Here is a 16,172-nt window from a genome sequence, read left to right on the forward strand (position 1 = left end):
GTATTTTAGTAGAGACAGGGTTTCACCATGTTGGCCAGGCTGGTCTTGAACTCCTGACCTCAAGTGATCCACCTGCCTCTGCCTCCCAAAGTGCTAGGATCACAGGGGTGAACCACCTCGCCTGGCCAGATGAGATCAATTAAACGAAAACAATAGCAAAGTAAACGCAGAGTTCTCAGTTTTTTCTTTTCTGCTCTTTATCCCATAAAAAAATGAAAATAACTGAGTTCTCCAAACAATGAAGAAAGCCCTGCTTTTTTTTTTTTTTTAAATGATGATTTTGTAAATCATGGCAAAGCCACTTAATGGAATATAAGCAGTCATTTAAAATGAAGGTTAGGTAGCAACACAGAAAATAATGATGATATAGTGTTGAAAGAAAGAAAGCAAGGACAAAACACAGCAATCCAGCCACGTGTACCCCAAATCCTTGGGGAAAGCACTGGGAGGGAATACGCCAAAATACTCATAGTAGTTGGAGGTGTGTAATGATAGGCTTGAAGGTGACTTTCTTATTTTCTAAATGTTCTGAAAGTATATTACACTTATAATAAAAAAAAACTTTATTTAATAAAAAAAATTCCCCAAACCACAGCAGGAACAATCAGGTATGACAAGAGTGGGAGTGCTTTTCTTTGTAGGGCTGAGATACACAAGGGAAGCCGGAGAGGGCAGAGCGCCACCGGAAGGCTGCAGGCATGGGGTGGAGACAAGGAGGGGTCGGCTGTCTGAAGCAGTCAGGCTCAGTCCCAGGGTGGCTGGGCCTGGCGTCGGTCACGGCCACCAAGGGCAGACAGGTGGGGCAAGGGCTCCTCTGGGCCACACTTCTGGATCTCCAGGTCAAGGTAGACGGGAGAGATGGGGCGGCCTGGAGCTTGCTGGGTGGAGTAGGGCTCCGGAGTCTCTGCATAGGGAGGTCACCTCGTGGCTGTGCCCCAGGACTCTGCCTTGCCTGCTGTTGCACTCAGGAGCATCTTCGGGGAATAGCCCTCCACCCTACCCAAAGGTTCCTCAGTGGGAGGCAAGGACCCAGGCCCTGGAGGAAGGAGGACGAGCAGGCAGTGGTGTCCTGTCCCTCAGGCCCCAGCTCCGGGCTGCCCTACTCCATTTGCCTCTACTCTAGGGCAGATTTCCATGTCCCCCTCCCTCCCTGGACCATGTGGCCTGCAGGGGCAGGGCCAACCACACTGGCAGCAGTCACAAAACAACAGACTTTAATGGAAATCATGAAGGAGGGAAGCGGGCGGACCTGGAAGGGGCTGAGTGACGTCGCCCATGCCGCTCCCTCAGCCAAGCCTGAGCAGCTCCTGATGCCACCCTCTCCTCACACTCCCCAGATCTTTTGGCAGGAGGACGGAAGGTCAGGGACCCCTTGTTCAGCATGCCTGCAGTGAGCCCAGTGGGGATGCGGTGGTAGAAGCGGAGCTGGGGCAGTAGAGCAGGCTCAGCAGGAGTGAGCAGCAGGAGGAGGTGTTGCTTAAGCCGGAATGATTCCCGAGGTCCCTCAAGGAAGGGCTGTTTGTCTCCTGGGTCGGGGAGGAGTAGGGGTTGGAGGAAGTCAATCGACCCCAATGCAGGCCTGGTACTATGGAGAGGGGCACAGGGTGGGGGAGGTGCCAGCCTGAGAAGGACAGGTGCGAGCTAGGTGGCACTGTGGTTGTTGGCTTAAGGGGGAGGGGAACAGGGTGCCCTGCTTGTGCCCAGAGTGGTGCTTGTGGCGTTGACCAGAAATCCTCAAGTCCCCTAGCGTCATTCCCTGCTGAAGTTGTACCTGGGCTGAGCACTTGGTCTACCTGTCCCCACCCCGACCCCAAACCCCAGCATCCCTCTATTTGGCCTCCTGCAATGTCCCCACGGCCACCTTCACTGCTTGGAACACAGCCCAGTCCATCTAGGAAAAAGAGAGGACAAAGCATTTTCAGCCACATTCCTGGACCCCCCCACTGTCCCCCAACCTACTTAAAAGGAATACTCTGGCCAGGTGCGGTGGCTCACACCTGTAATCCCAGCGCTTTGGGAGGCCGAAGTGGGTAGATCATTTGAGGTCAGGAGTTCGAGACTAGTCTGGCCAACATGGTGAAACCCCACCTCTACTAAAAAAAAAAAAAAAAAAAAAATCAGCCAGATGTGGTGGTGGGCGCCTGTAATCCCAGCTACTTGGGAGACTGAGGCCAGAGAATCACTTAAACCCAGGAGGCAGAGGTTGCAGGGAACTGAGATAGTGCCACTGCACTCCAGCCTGGGCAACAGGGCAAGACTCCATCTCAAAAAACAAAACGAAACAAAATAGAAAGAATACTCTGCCCCTGCACAGGGTAACTGTCTGCTTAGCACAGGGTGGGATCTACTATGTCCACCGAAGCTGTGGCACAGGGAGGTGGGAGGCTTGGGCAGCACACCCAGCCTGCTGGCCCATATCCCACTCACCTGGGCACAAAGCAGGCGGCAGTCAGGGTGAAGGCTGGATCCCTGGTGGCAGAGCTGAGCAGAGAGGGCAGAGGTCTCAGGGGAGAGGAAGTGCTGAGTGACGCTGACTGTGCTCACCAGGCCCTGCACCTGTGTCGGGGGAACATGGACAGTGAGGCTCAAGATCACACATCCTCTCCCTGTCCCCCTGGTCCCTGAGGTTCGCTTCCTCTAATGACACCCACTCCCGACCCCTAGCTCTCAGCAGATTCCTGGATGCACCACTGGACACCTCAAAGGCTGGGCCAAAACCAGGCCTCAGGACTGCCGGAGAGACCCCGAAGTCTCCCCGCGAGCCCCCTGACATCAGCATGCCCAGGAAAACAGGAGTGGACTCTTGGCTCAAGGCCTCTTGGCTCTCCAGTTTTCTCTTCCCCACAGCAGCGTGCGGCTCCCTGCCCTGCCCGGCTCTTGGGTATTGAGGGGATGTTGGACACCTGCGGCCTTGATAGGGTCTCTCCTGCCATCCTGATCTCCCCGCAGAGCCCCTGCCCGCTGGGAAGCACCTGGTGGGGAGCCCCTGCAGGCACCAGCACGGCCTCTCCGGGGGCCTGGAGCAGGGTCCAGCAGCTCACGCCCCACTCCTCCCGCAGGCGCCGCCGCAGCCCTGCATCCAGGTAGCAGCTGCCTGGGGCGCCAGGCTCCAGGGCGCCTGCCCCGGCCGGGCACACCTCAAAGAAGAGAAGGGGGAATGAGCAAGATGGGGAGGGAAGGGCAGGGCTGCAGGAGGATGGGACATGGACTTTCCAGAGGCCAGAGGTGGAGAAAAGAGCTGAAGGGTCAAGTCTTGAAGGGCCGGCAGGGAGGGTATGGTTGAGTTTGTTTGGGGCTGGGGCAGCTCAGGTTGGCAGAACACACATTTGGCTGGAAGGAGCTTAGAAGGAAGGGGTTCAAGGCCCTACAGGTGGGCAGACTGAATCCCTGCTTTTCTGGGGCTGGAGGCCTTTAACAGCCTCTGCGACTTCAGCCCCTCTGCTCCCTCTCTCAATGGTGCCCCTTTCTGCAAAGCCAAGGGAGACGTCCTGCATAATCCCAGTTCATAAACTGTCTACCAGGACTTCTTACTCTGGAATGGCCAGAATTGTGTGCTAAGTGGTGGGTGAGCAGGGAGCTGTATGTCCCTGGGGAGACAACTCAAAGCGTTCATCAGGGTCTCCCTAAGATTCTGGACGCGGAAAAGGGAAGGACCACTGCGAGGCTGTGAGTGCCAGCGGGTGAACAGGCTTTTGGGCCAGGCCCAGGTCTCTGCAGCAGCCACAGCTACGGGGACCTCACAAGCCCAACCAGAGCAGGGAGCTCTCTGGGCAGGCAGGGACTTGCGGAGGCCAGAGGTGCCCAGGGAACATGTGCAAAGGGGACGCCGGCATCATGCTCCAACCCACCACCAGCCCAATCCACCCCCTTCAGCAAGGACCTCAGCCATTGCCCCTGGGCTTAGGGCTGCAAGATGGGGCCATCAGGGAAGGGAAGGCTAGTGAAGCCGATGGGACTCTAGAGGAGTCCCGGTTGGGTGCCAAGATTCCTTTGCCCTTGGAGATTCAGGTCCATCCTGGAGCTGAGCAGTGTTTCCCAGGCCACCCAGGGAGACTGTGCCCCTCAGCCCTGCCCCGTGAGTCACTGGGTTGGGCCGTGGGGACTGCCCACGGCCAGCCACACCCAGCCCGGAAGAGGCCATCTGCGTGTGGAGGTGTGCGCCCCTCTGCATGTCCCAGCATCTGTGTGTGCATCTACACATGTGTATGCCTGTGGGCAGGAGGAGTGCACACCATGCTGGCCTCTGCAAGTCTCCGTGCGTGTGCTTTGGCGACGGGTGACACTGGGTGGAAGTCTTTTCCCCAGGACAATGAGGGCCCAGCTGGACTTGGGAACCACGGGGCTGCCCTCGCCTTACCCCTGGACTCTCCTTCCTTGCGCCTCAAGCTTCTTGCCTCCAGCCCACCCCATCACTTTCCCCTTCCCTGGCTCCTCACCTGACGCATCTCTCCTTCCACTTCCCTCAGCCCCCTTCCTTGGTAGCCCCTCCAGGAGCATCTCCTCCAGGCAATCTCCCCTAACAAGATGCAAATACCAAAAGAGGGGCAGCAGGACGGAGTCTCAGAAGGAAGGGAAGGCTGCCTGCCTCCAGGAATAGCACAGAGTAGTCACCTGGGGCCATGACAGACAGAAGCTGAGATCCCAGCCCTGCCACTGAGCCTCGGTGTTCTCATTTGCCAATGGGAAAGGAGCAGTACCTGCCTCATGGGGCAGGGGACTGAGACAGGTAACAGATATTACGCCTAAGGCCCTGGTACCACGTCCAGCCTCAGGCAGCTGGTGCTGTCATTTCATCATCAGGTCCAGGCTCTCCTGCCACAAACCCCTGCCACTTCTCTGAGCCCCATGGCAGAACTCCGGGTCCCCTTTTTTCTCTGCACCCGTCTGTGCGAGTGGTCTGTGCAGCTCACCTTAGGGCGTGGGGCGGGGAGCGAGCACACTAGGGTGGGACTGGACGAGCTTCTAGGGCTGAGCAGGGGGAAGGGTAGGGCTCCCGGCTGCCTCCTCACCATCTGGAGAAAGCGGCGGATGCGCTGGGCGTCCTGTGCCCGGAACACGTGCCACACAGTGCTGACCTGGCTGCCCGGAGACCAGAGCCCCTCCCCGTCCAGGCCTGAAAGGAAGTCTGAGGAGGAAAGAGCAGTCAGGCAGGCCCTGGGCTGGTGGCAACGGACACTCGCCTCTGTATCTTGTCCCCGCTCCTGCCTCTGGCCGAGGACCTACCTTTCTGTGCCCGGTGCCAGGCAGGCAGTGGTGCCTCGGCGTGCACCAGGATGCTGACCAGGTCAGCCACCTCCACACAGAGGTTCTTGGTCCCCAGGTGTCCCCGGTGTGGGCTCACACCTGCGTGGCAATAGAGAAAGAACAGTTAGAAATGGAATCAGAGAAACACTTGAAGCCCCAGGGCCTTGGCACAGATGCTCGTGTGCCCTGAGATGACAGGCACGGGAGTAGGGACTGAGCAGGAGTGGAGGGACACTCACCATAGGCTGCCCAGAGTTGGGGCTCCAGTGGACGCAGGGCAAGGCCAGGTGGGAGGTAGGAAGCCAGGTTGAGTTTTCCATGGTGGGCGCAGTACTCCGGGAGTGGTAGGCTGGCAGCTAGGTTCTCCACCCTATGGGGCGAGGGGGTCATGCCCAGCAGGCCCAACCCGTGCACCAGAGACCCCATCAAGGCCCTCCCACTGCCAGGGTAACTCCCAGAGGGCAAACATGAGAGTACCGGGGGGCACAGGGTGGGGGTGGGGGGCAGAGGAGGAGGGGAGGGCTGAACCAGGCGGGGCCTGCAGTGGCTGGGGAGGTAGGGCTGGCCCTTGGTGACATACACACCTGCTGGTGTCCTCATCCCCCAGAGCTCGATGCAGCAGGAGGACAGAGCCCTCGTCTGACTTTGGGCGAACTACAGGAGGAGATAGAACGACCATTGGCCTCCTCGGCTCCAAAGCCCCTGCCCCGGCAGCAGCAACACCTGCTTCCAGCCCCTCAGGGTTACTCTGGGACTCCTCTGCCACCCGGTCCCTAGGGCTTGGGCTCCCAGCTCCCTCTCCCCTGTGTCGGGGACACTTACGCTCAGGCCAGGAGAAGCCCTCCCAGAATGCTGTGCTGCCCAGGCTGGTGGGCTGGGGAGGCCCGAGGGGACTCAGCGCCTGCACCTGGCCTCCAAGCGCCCCAAGAGCTTCTGTCCCCCACAGGTTGCCCTGCAATGTCCTTTGGATCCCTGACACCAACACAGGCTGTGGTGGGAAAGGAAGGAGGCCATGAGGAGAATGGCCAGGGTGCCCGCCGTGGCCAGGCAAGAGTGTGTTGTAAGGGCAGTAGAACAGCTCAGGGACAGCCCTCTTGCTCCCTCTGAGCCATTAGGTCTGTCTGGGCCTAGGGACCAAGGCCCCAAGAGGCAGATGGGGTGGCCAGGGCTGGGAGGGGAGGGGCAGAGCGCCTCACCTGGCCCTGCCTCCAGTGCTCCTGGAAGAGGTGGAAGCCACGCCGAGGCCGAGGCCGGGGCTCCTGCAGCCACAGCAAAGCCCCCAGGGGAGGCAGTCGGGGCCGCACTGGAGAGAGGGGCAGGCCCAGGCCCTTGCGCAAGCCCGGGCCAGCTCGAAGCCCCGGCCCCAGGGCTTTCTCCTGGATCTTCCGTTCCACCACCTGTGCGATAATGCTGTCCAGGATGTTGGTGATGCGGTCGTCCTGCAGGAAGGGGCACAGTGGCTCAGGACCCGCTGGGCCCCGCAGGGAGGGCAGGCCCAGCCTCTGGTCCCCTGGCTCCTAGCCCTCCCTCCATGCCCTCACTCACACTGGGCAGGGCCGGAGTGACGGGGGCGAAGGCCATATGTATTCGCTCATGGCCCAAGCAGAGTTTGACCGCGGTAGAAGCCAGCAGTTCGCAGAGAGAAGGACAAGGCAAGGGCGCTTGGCCAGCACGGTCCTCTGCTGGGGTCTCAGTGGAATCGGGGGTCTCTGTTGGGGGGGAAGATGGTGGGGGGCTTCGCGTTTGGTCCTTCCCCTTCCCCTTGAGGCCCTCTTGCCCATGCTGCTCTTCCCTCTCTTCCTGGCCGAGCCCACTCTCTCCCCAGCCAGCATCCCCCACCGCAGCCCTGCACTGGGTCTCCCCACTCTACTGCCTTTCCTGCTGGCAGCTCCAGAGCCTCTAAAAAGAGGGGTTCATGGGGGTCTGACCAAAGAAGGTGTTCGGAGGCGTGTCCTGAGGGGAGTGGCGGAGATTATTGGGGGTGGGAGGGTTGCTAAATCCCTGGAGACTTCTGCTGGCTGTCCCCTCCTGCCTCAAACTCTGGCCCAGCCTCCCTCCTGCACAGGCCGAGGGGCAAGAGGAGCCGCTCACCCTCTTTGATGCTCTTGGTCCTGTGGGTGTCACCATTGCACGAAGGTTGTGGAGTTGGGGGCATTTTCTGTGTCAATTCCTTCTGTTAAACCCACCACCACCCCCCAATCCAACCAGAGATTTTAAAATGGCAGACACAGTTCAACACAACCCACAAGAATGAACAATGGACTCTTGTCAGTCCTAAAATCGTGTTTATAGGAACCAAATGCTATAGGATATAACATTAGGTGGAAAAAAGTTGCTCATAGACTTCTACCTATGGTAGGGTCTATAGTCTACTAAAATAGACAAATGGCTGGAAAGAAATATGTCAAAACTAATGGTGGCATTAAGGTCATCGTCATTTTCTTCCTTATACTTGTCTGTATATTTGGAAATTTTTCCAAATTTTCCACAATGGGTGTATAACACAGTGTCTGGCATCCAAAATGCATTCAATGAACGATGTATTTTGAATGGATGACTTTTACAAGAAGAACATGAACTTCATAAAAACTTCAAATGCACATTGAGCGCCTGCTAGGTGTTAGGTGCCGGGAATACTGAGAAGGCGGGCCAACACTCCACCCAAAGGAACCCATGGCCTGGGGACCGGGCCATACCAACAAGCACCTCTAGCGTGAAGTGGCAAGCGCTGAACTGGAATACACACAGCGTAGGGCAGATATGCTCCAGGAAGGCAGGGGGTGAGGACCTCCGGGGTGTGGGGGTGGGAGGGGCCAGCGCTCAAGATCGTGCATGGCCCCAAGGTGGGAATTAGCCTGACTCCACAGGCTTCTCTCTTGCTCTTCATCCCCACCAAAAAAACAAAGGGGGCCAAACCCCTGCAAAGGTCAGTCATTTGCAGGCATGGTACCCAACCGGTGGCATGCCCTGGGTCTTACCTGCTGGCCTGCATCCCCGGGGGCCCACACCCGGGCATCAGCTTGGCAGGGGCAGTGCCCCCGGATATCAAACTTGACCCAGACCTGGTGCATTGCAGTGTTCAGCTCTGCCAAAGCTGGGGGTGGGGGTGGGCAGGAGAGGGAGGTTGGTGGTGAGTGTAGACCAACAGGCAGCTTGGCCTTGCCAAGCAGAAGGGCATGGCACTTGGGGGAGGGATAATCAGACAAGAAGCTGGTCTCTCTCAGGACCCAACCTCTGCATGCCCCACCCCTCCAAGATGGCTCACCCTGGCTGGAGACAAACTGGGTCAGCATCAGGGAACAGGCAGCGTGCCCAGCCTCCTGCGTGCACTCCTCCGTGGACTGCTCCCGAGAGCCTGTGGGGCAGGAAGGGAAAAGCTGCAGGTCCAGAAATCAAGGTAATCACAGGTTAAGGTCAGAGAAGGTCAGGACACGATATCTAAATCAGGGGACTCAATAGTCCATAAAATTCGTGCTTTCTGGGAAACCTGGGTCACACAGAGACACAGCACTCTTTGCTTGTAGAATGCACAGCCTTTAATGTGCTGAGATGCTTTGCAAGCCCTTAGGCTAACCACGTGGAAGACAATGTTCTAAAACGTATCTGACCCTGGAGCTCTTTTTGGTCATTCCTACTGGAACACAGGGAAATTTCAAGCTCTCACATGGCCAACTTGAGCCAAGGGGGAGAAAGCTGAGAACCATGAAAAGAACAGGACGAAATCAGAAGACCTGAGTCTAAGTCCTGGCTGCAACACTTTACTAACTGTGTGACTTTGGACAAGTCACTTATCCTCTGAGTTTTTCTTATCTGGAAAGCAAAAGCAATAATACCCACTTCACAGTGTTACAGCAGGTTTTAAAAGGTGCCCGCTGAACAGAGTGGGAGACAGCGAGTAGGCACATTCGTCTTTGTTTAAGGGTGGTCAAGGGCGCAGGCATGGTCCTCTGATCTGCAGAGAGGGGAAGTCTGCTATAAGGGCATTGAGCCACCGTGGCTGAGGCTGGGGCTGCGCAGGGAGTAGGGGGCTTTTTGGGGAGAGGCAGTCAACGAATGACCACAGGCTTGCAGCAGTCCCCCTGAGGGCTCCATCCCGCCTTCCCATCCCCAGCCCCTCTCCCTACCTGCTTTATCCCTGGCCCGCCCAGCACCTGCCACACGGCCACAGGCCACACACAGCCGGTGGCTGCAACAGGGACATCGCCAGTGGGTGTTGAAGAGTCCGTGGTGGCAACGGCTGCAGCAGCGTGGAATGCCTAGGTTGTCCTCTGTCACGGCTGGCCCTTGGCCTGCTGACCACGGAGAGAACAGGGTCAGAAGGTGAAGGCAATAGGCCCCAGTGGAAGGCTTCAAGTGGCAAGGATCCAGGCAGGGGCAGGAGAAGCAGGGAGCAGCTTCCACGGAGGGGCCCCCCAGGGAAGGGAGACAAGCCCCTCGACAGCTACCCACTGCTTACTCCTCAGCCCTGTCAAGAGCCTCGCTGCAGAAACCATCCTGTCCAGCAAAGCTCTCCAGGGATAGTGGAGGCCTCAGCTCCACCATTCCTGCCCCACACTCAGCCCTGCCCCAGGGACTTCCCCACTGGCCCTGCATTACTAATCCACACCACTTCTAGCACATTCTTTCCTCCACCTCCTTCCCTCCAAGCTGTATGTGCTACCAGAAATGGTAACCATGCTCAGGTGCCATTTCCTCCAGGAGACTTTGTTGTCGTTGTTTTGAGACGGGGTCTCACTCTGTCACCTAGGCTGGAATGCAGTGGTGTGATTACAGCTCACGGCAGTCTCCATCTCCTGGGCTCAAGTGATCCTCCCACCTTGGCCTCCCAAAGTGCTGGGATTACAGGCGTGAGCCACTGCACCCAGCCAGGAGTGGGGTTTTCTAAGAGCCGAGTATCAGACTAAGCCATTGTTGGTAGGTGGAAAAGGTGCCACTGAGTACAGTTCAACAAACGCCTTGCCTTTGGGTGCGGGGGATTCAGAGGTGGTCAGGACACACAGTGCGTACATTCTGGGTAGGGAGATGGACCCACAAATATGGCAATGACTGTGGCACCATGAGGCGGGTGCTGGAGGAAAATGCCAGGGAAGGGTGAGGATGGGAATGCGGGGGAGCTTCCCAAGAGGGCCCCAGAGGATGAGTAAGTTTTCATTCACCAGGTAGAAAGGGAGGAGCAGGGCATTCCAGACACAGGGACAGCCAGTGCCAAGGCCTGAGGGGATGACAAGCTCCAGGGAGCCGGGAAAGGAAGGATGGGTGGCGTGTGTGCTGGGAACCCAGGCTGGGAGTGGCAGGAGCCGACAGGGAGCAGGGGGCTGGCTGAAGATGCACCAAGGGGCCTGGCCTGTCTGAGGCAAGAGGGAGCCCCGGGGGTCTCCACCCAAAAACTGACCGGCAGCCCAGGGCTGTGTGCTTACGAGGAACTCCCTCTGCTGCGGAAAGGCGACCAGAGGGAGCGCCTGCAGCCAGAGAGACCTTAGCCCAGGTCCTGCCAGCCCTCCAGGCCCAGGAGCTTCGCCTGACCCCCAACCCCTCAGGAGCTCCCCCACCTCCCAGTGCCTTGCAGATACTTGGCACTCATTCTTGTTTTCCCAGCAAGCCCAAAAACTCCCAGAGAACTGGGCTGTACCCAGTTTGACACCTTCCTGATGTCCCCACCCAGGCCAGGAGCTCTTCCCAGGTTGCCTTAGGTCTAGGAGCCGGCAGTGTGGGTGGGGTCAGGGGAGGGACACCTGGGGCTCCCCCTACAGAGACCCCATGCAGACCCAGGAGGTCCTGTTCACCTTCCCGCTGGGCCCAGGCCAGGGCTTCCCGCTCCCTCCGCAGCAGGCGGCACAGTCGGTCCCCCAGACCACTGAGCAGATGCTTGGCGAGGCCTGTGCTGAGCCCGCCATCAGGGCCGGACCCTGGGCCTTCCTCAGAGCTGGAGTTGGCGGCTGTGTCTTCCTCCTGTTGCGGTTCCCCTCCCAGAGGTGATCTGGAGAGAGGGCAGGGGGAGATGAGGAGGCAGCCCTGGCGGGAGGGCACTGGAGGCATCCAGAGGCAACGGCTCACCTCTGCACTTGCTGAAAGTGGCCAGCGGGCCCTCCTCCCTCTCCAGCTGCCTGGGCACAACTTTGGCATTGAGCCAGTTTTGCAGGGCGAGCCAGGCATGGTATGTCCTGAAGTCCTGAGTTCTGGAGACTGGCCTGGCCATCTCGGGGTCCTGAGGGGACAATGCGGAGGTCAGGAGTCTGGGTTTCCTGGGCTGCTGAGAACCCCATCCCAGCCTTAGCGCCCACCCCGTCCACACTCAGAGCCAGCCCAGTTCCTCGCCCGAGGCCTCTGAAGCTTAATTCAGAACCAGCAAGAATGGACCAGGCAGCTGGAAGGCTCGCACGCCAGGCTGAGCAGGCAGTCTGAGGATGCCCTGACATGGACCGGCAGCTGAGGGAAGAGGTTGTCTGTGTGTTGAGCCCAAGGCTTTGGGCAGCTGGGGCGATCGTCCTGACACATGTGCAGGATCCAGTCAGTGTAGACTTTGGATAGCTCCACTGAAGGCTTAGTGATACCACTGGCTGTATGACATGAGGAGATAATCCCAAAGTGGACGGAGGGCGCCGGAAGGTGAGAAGGCCGGAGAGTTTCGACACAGGCCACAGGTGCAGTAACCCAAGAAGGCGAAGGGGCCAACTTCCCGGCCAGGGCAGAGGCCTGGGAGGGCACACACAGGCCCATGCCAGGTGCAGGGGCATTTGAGCAAGGCCATGGAGAGTCCTGATCCACACCCAGCCGTCCAGGAAGCTGAAAAACTGAAGTGATCCCGAAGAACTGAGGCTGAGGCCGGCAGTGCCAGGCCTTCCGTGGAGGGCACAGTGTAGCAGACGACTCCAGGGTGCGCCCAGAGCCCTAACACTGGCAGAGTCCAAACTGAGTATCCAGTTCCCTCTGGCCAAGAGAGCAGCCGTTCCTGGGGCAGGACAAGGGATCCTTCAGGAGAAGCGATTCCCCAAACAGGAATTTGTGGCACAAGCAGTCATCGCAGTGAACATTTACTGAGTGTTCACTGGGTGCCAGGAATTCTTCCAAGCCCTTGCTATGAATTATTCTAGCATTTAACTTTTACAGCAGTCTTCCTGAGGTAGGTGCCGTCTTCATCCCTATTTTATAGATGAAGTAACTGAGGCCCAGAGAGGTGAAGCTGCTCATCCTAGGCCACACAGCTACCAATCAGCAAAGTCAGGGACGAGGTGCTCTGGCTCCAGAGCTGTACTCTGAACCATGTCATTATACTGCTACCAACACACCAGGGCTTGGGAGGAGACAAAGATAGAAGCTACTTGCTAGAAGGCTCTGGCCTAGAGATGCTGAAGAACTCCCAGAGAGCCATAGCGATCCAGGTGGGAGCCTAACCACTGGCTATGGTCCATTCATAAAGCCTACGGACCCCGCCCCATGCGAAGCCCCAGCCCTGGCTGCCCCCTCCCACGCAGGGCCTGCAGCCCCTCCCGGCCCCCTTACCTCTCTGGTCATCATGCTGTCCCGAGTCCGCCTCCTTGTTCCCTATCGATGTGTCCCGCACCTCCTGCCAACCCCCAGCCCCCTGTTCTGCAGTGCCTGGGAAAGGGTCCGGTGGCCGCTTGGGGGCTGGGCCGCCCACTGCTCCTTGGATCTCGGGGCTGCCTGCCCTTTTGAGGGCCCGGAGCTGAGCAACCGGCCTCTCCTCGGCCTCAGGGCAGCCGCGTGGACATTCAAACTGCTCCGAGTGCCGTGTGAGCCATGTCTTCTTCAGTTTGGTGTGGTGGCTGGTGGAGCAGGCCCTGGGGTCAGAGGCCTTGTTCACTTCCTCACTGGGTTCACTGGCTCCACTGGCACCCCCCTCCAGGCCCTCCTGGCACTTCCCACAAGGGCCAAGACCCCCATCTTTAGTGGGTGGATAGGATGAGCAGCAGCCCCGCTGGGTGATAGGTGGCTCGGGAGAGGGGCACCTTGGTGTGGCTGCTGGCCCCAGCTGGTACCCAAGGCTCCCACCGCTTGGTCCAGCCCAGACGTTGCCAAGAGTATGAAAGAAGCCTGGGGGATAAGCGGGCCAGGGGGTCCGGGGCACAGTGTCTGGCTGCCCCAGGAAGAGTGGGCAAGGATTCTGCTGACGGCCACCTCCCATCTCTCCATCCCTCTGGTGCAGTGAAGGACGTTCGGCCTCGCCAGCTCTCTGCAGGTGCCCCCCAGGGTTTAAACCCAACAACCCAGGTTCCGCAGCTGCCAAGGGCTCTTTTGCCAACCTGAGAATGCTCGGATCCTTGTGGTAAAAGCCCTAAAGAAGGGAGAAAGTGTTACGCCTGGGCTGACTTGGGCTCCCCATGCCTAAATGTATGGGCAGAACTGACAAGTAAGAAGGAAGGGGAGAATACTGAAGCCCTCACATTCTGATTAATAAATGGCACTGCCCTAGGTCTCTGGAGTGCCTCTGACACTGTCCTGGCAACCCCCACCTCCTCCCCCAGGATTTCTCAGACTTCCTCACAAGGAAGTCTAAGAACTAAAGGGTGAATGCCTGGCACAGCCAAAGGGCATCCAGGGTCTGTTTGGGTCGTTTGGTGTCCTGTGCCATACTGAGTTTTAAGTGTTTTAAAATCTCATCCCTGGGAGTGGGAGTCATCTATGGGGGAGGTGCCCTAGACATGGGCCATGGGGTCCCCTGCACATCCCATTCTCAGATAGAGGGGCCTTGTCTGCCCGCCCATCTCCTCCCAGGACAAGCCACACATTCCAAGGCCACAGTTCCCAGGACCTTATCCTAGGCAGACAATGGATGAGTCAGTGGCTGCAATGACCTGAGGGCAGGGGAGGCCTAGAGAGATGGAACTGCTCAGGGGAGGGCTTGCTTGGGGTTGACTGTGGGGCCTGGGACAGCTCCAAGCTGATAGACCCCTCTACCTCGGTGCTGCCTTCTCTTTTCATCACAGTGGAAGAACAGCTTGGGGACCACCGAGCCACTCTGCAAGGCCACAGCCACAGGTACCCTCTCTGCCCCTGCACTCACCTTGCTGCCTAAGCTGAAGGCAGAGGGCACTTTGGGCTGGCCCCCGGAGTGTATCCAGGGGTGTGGGGCCAGGGGCCAGTCACGTGGACGCTCTGGGGGCAGGCCAGACACTAGGTAGGGTGGCAAGCAGGTGGGCACCCAGAAGGGAGCTCGCTCCAGGATCTTGGTCTCCAGAAGGAAAGGGCAGCTCCAGGGCCGGAAGGCCACAGGATCACTCTTGAGATGGCCACCACTATGCTCAGGCATCAGGGGGCCACAGCGAGGTGGGCACGCTGGCCCGCAGAATGCCAGTGGATGGGTAAGCATGGCCTCCTTCCAGCGCAGTCCCTCTTTGCTGCCCAGCCAGTTGACCTTCCTCTCCCCATTCTGGGGGCCCTCGCCCTCCACGAGCGGGAGCGTGTCCTTGGGGCCCTGGGGGAAGCCAGGGGGAAGCCAGGAGTCTGGGGTGTTTGGGATGCCCCCCCAAAAGGGAGCAGGCTCTCCCAGGCACAGCGGCCCACGGTGCAGGCCATCACGAGGCGGGCTGCTGGGCTCCTGTCTGACGATGCCGTTCTCTGCGGCCGTCTTCTCCCAGGTGCCCTTCAGGAAGCTGGGCGTACTCTCCATCACTCTCCTGCCCTCATGGGGCTCTCCCAGAGGGGGGATCCCTGGAGCATAACCATCAAAGCATGAGCTTCTGGGGCACATTCCCCAAGCACCTTACTGCCTGGCACAGAGCGGGCACTGCCCGGGCAGCACCGAGGCAGCTCAAACCAGTAAGGCAAGTGCCAGCCCACAACTGGGCACCGTGCTGCCTCTCCACATGCAGCCAGACGCCTCTTGCTCCTCCAGTATGGGGATATCATCCCTTCCCCAAATTCCACCTAGGCCAGTGCACCTCAGCAGAGGCTGCCATCGCTAGTAGGGCATGTCCTGGCCTCACAGAGCTAGGAATCTGCTCACAACCCATGAGGCAGGACAGAAAGTGGAAGGCCCTGAACGAGGAAAAAGGCTGGATCCTGAGCCTGACTCTGTCCTATGCTGCCCGGGGCAAGTCATGTCACTCCTCTGGGCCTCAGTGTGCCCTTGAGGGTTGAGTCGTCTCAGAGGATTCTTCTCATCCTGCAATCAGTGGTTTTGGGGGTGCTGCTAGCCCAACCCTAGCCTACAGCCTCAGCCAGGTTTGTAGCCGTGGGAAGTGCAGGCCTGGCAGGCTGGAGTCACTGGGGAAAGCTGCCAGCCAGGGCCGCTGGCTGTGTCTCTCTCTACACCTGGGCGGCCCTGAGTCAGCCTCTTCCCAGAGCCCTGCAGTGTCTCGGCTTCTCAAGCAGAGTCCCAGGACAACTGCAGGGGGCTAGGAACCCCGCCCTGGCCCCCAGCGGGAAGAACGCGCCGGCACAGGAGAGGGGGATTAAGAAGCCTCGGCTGGATGGGTCAAGTTGCCCTAGGCCCGCCAGCAGTGACAGGGCAGCCGCCACCGCCGCTGGAAACTTCAGCTTGGCGGGGAGGGGAGAAGGAAGGAGGCGGGGAAAGCGGGCTGGGCCCCAGAGAGAGGCAAGGGAGGGAAAATTGAACGTGCGTACAAGGGACCAAGATGACAGGTGGCACTAGAGCGGCAGCGCTCTCTTGGCACGGTCCCCTCGGCCAGCGCGACGAAGCCCCAGGCAGGAGGCGACGGCGCAGTGGCAGAGGGCGCCCAGGTTTTCTGGAGCCACGGCTCCGCCGTGGTCTGGCCGCGCCGGGGGTCCTAACTTTCAGGTGTCAGAATGGGTGGCCCAGCCCAGAGGGGCACGGGGAACTCACTCCGTATGGGCACCGCAGGCTCGGCTCAGAAATCCCCCGACACGAGTGTCCCCAGACGGCGCGCTCCTGGTGCTTACCTGGGCTTCACCGGCCGGTCGCGGCGCAGGCGGTGGCGGTCGTCGTG

At 59.1% G+C, this 16,172-nt stretch overlaps 1 protein-coding gene across 2 annotated transcripts; it reads right to left on the bottom strand.

Moving 5' to 3' along the window:
- Positions 1 to 535: 535 nt before the first annotated feature.
- Positions 536 to 16,172, bottom strand: HR (hair growth associated). Of its 2 annotated transcripts, XM_011939814.1 has the most exons (19): positions 16,126 to 16,172; positions 14,267 to 14,913; positions 12,745 to 13,537; positions 11,299 to 11,449; positions 11,028 to 11,221; positions 9,369 to 9,533; positions 8,510 to 8,599; positions 8,223 to 8,338; positions 7,336 to 7,417; positions 6,790 to 6,953; positions 6,441 to 6,683; positions 6,067 to 6,232; positions 5,829 to 5,898; positions 5,484 to 5,614; positions 5,224 to 5,343; positions 5,010 to 5,125; positions 2,973 to 3,137; positions 2,428 to 2,556; positions 540 to 1,891 (listed from the first exon to the last, which is right to left on the bottom strand). In XM_011939814.1, exons 2-19 carry the CDS (start codon positions 14,870 to 14,872, stop codon positions 1,829 to 1,831), a joined length of 3,564 nt encoding a protein of 1,187 aa, XP_011795204.1. In that variant the 5' UTR covers positions 14,873 to 14,913; positions 16,126 to 16,172; the 3' UTR covers positions 540 to 1,828. The 2 variants fall into 2 exon arrangements, with proteins under 2 accessions (XP_011795205.1, XP_011795204.1); XM_011939815.1 differs by lacking the exon at positions 2,973 to 3,137 and having other exon boundaries at positions 536 to 1,891.

This window comes from Colobus angolensis, unplaced genomic scaffold, assembly GCF_000951035.1.
Source record: "Colobus angolensis palliatus isolate OR3802 unplaced genomic scaffold, Cang.pa_1.0 Scaffold184, whole genome shotgun sequence".
In the NCBI taxonomy this organism is placed as follows: domain Eukaryota; kingdom Metazoa; phylum Chordata; class Mammalia; order Primates; family Cercopithecidae; genus Colobus; species Colobus angolensis.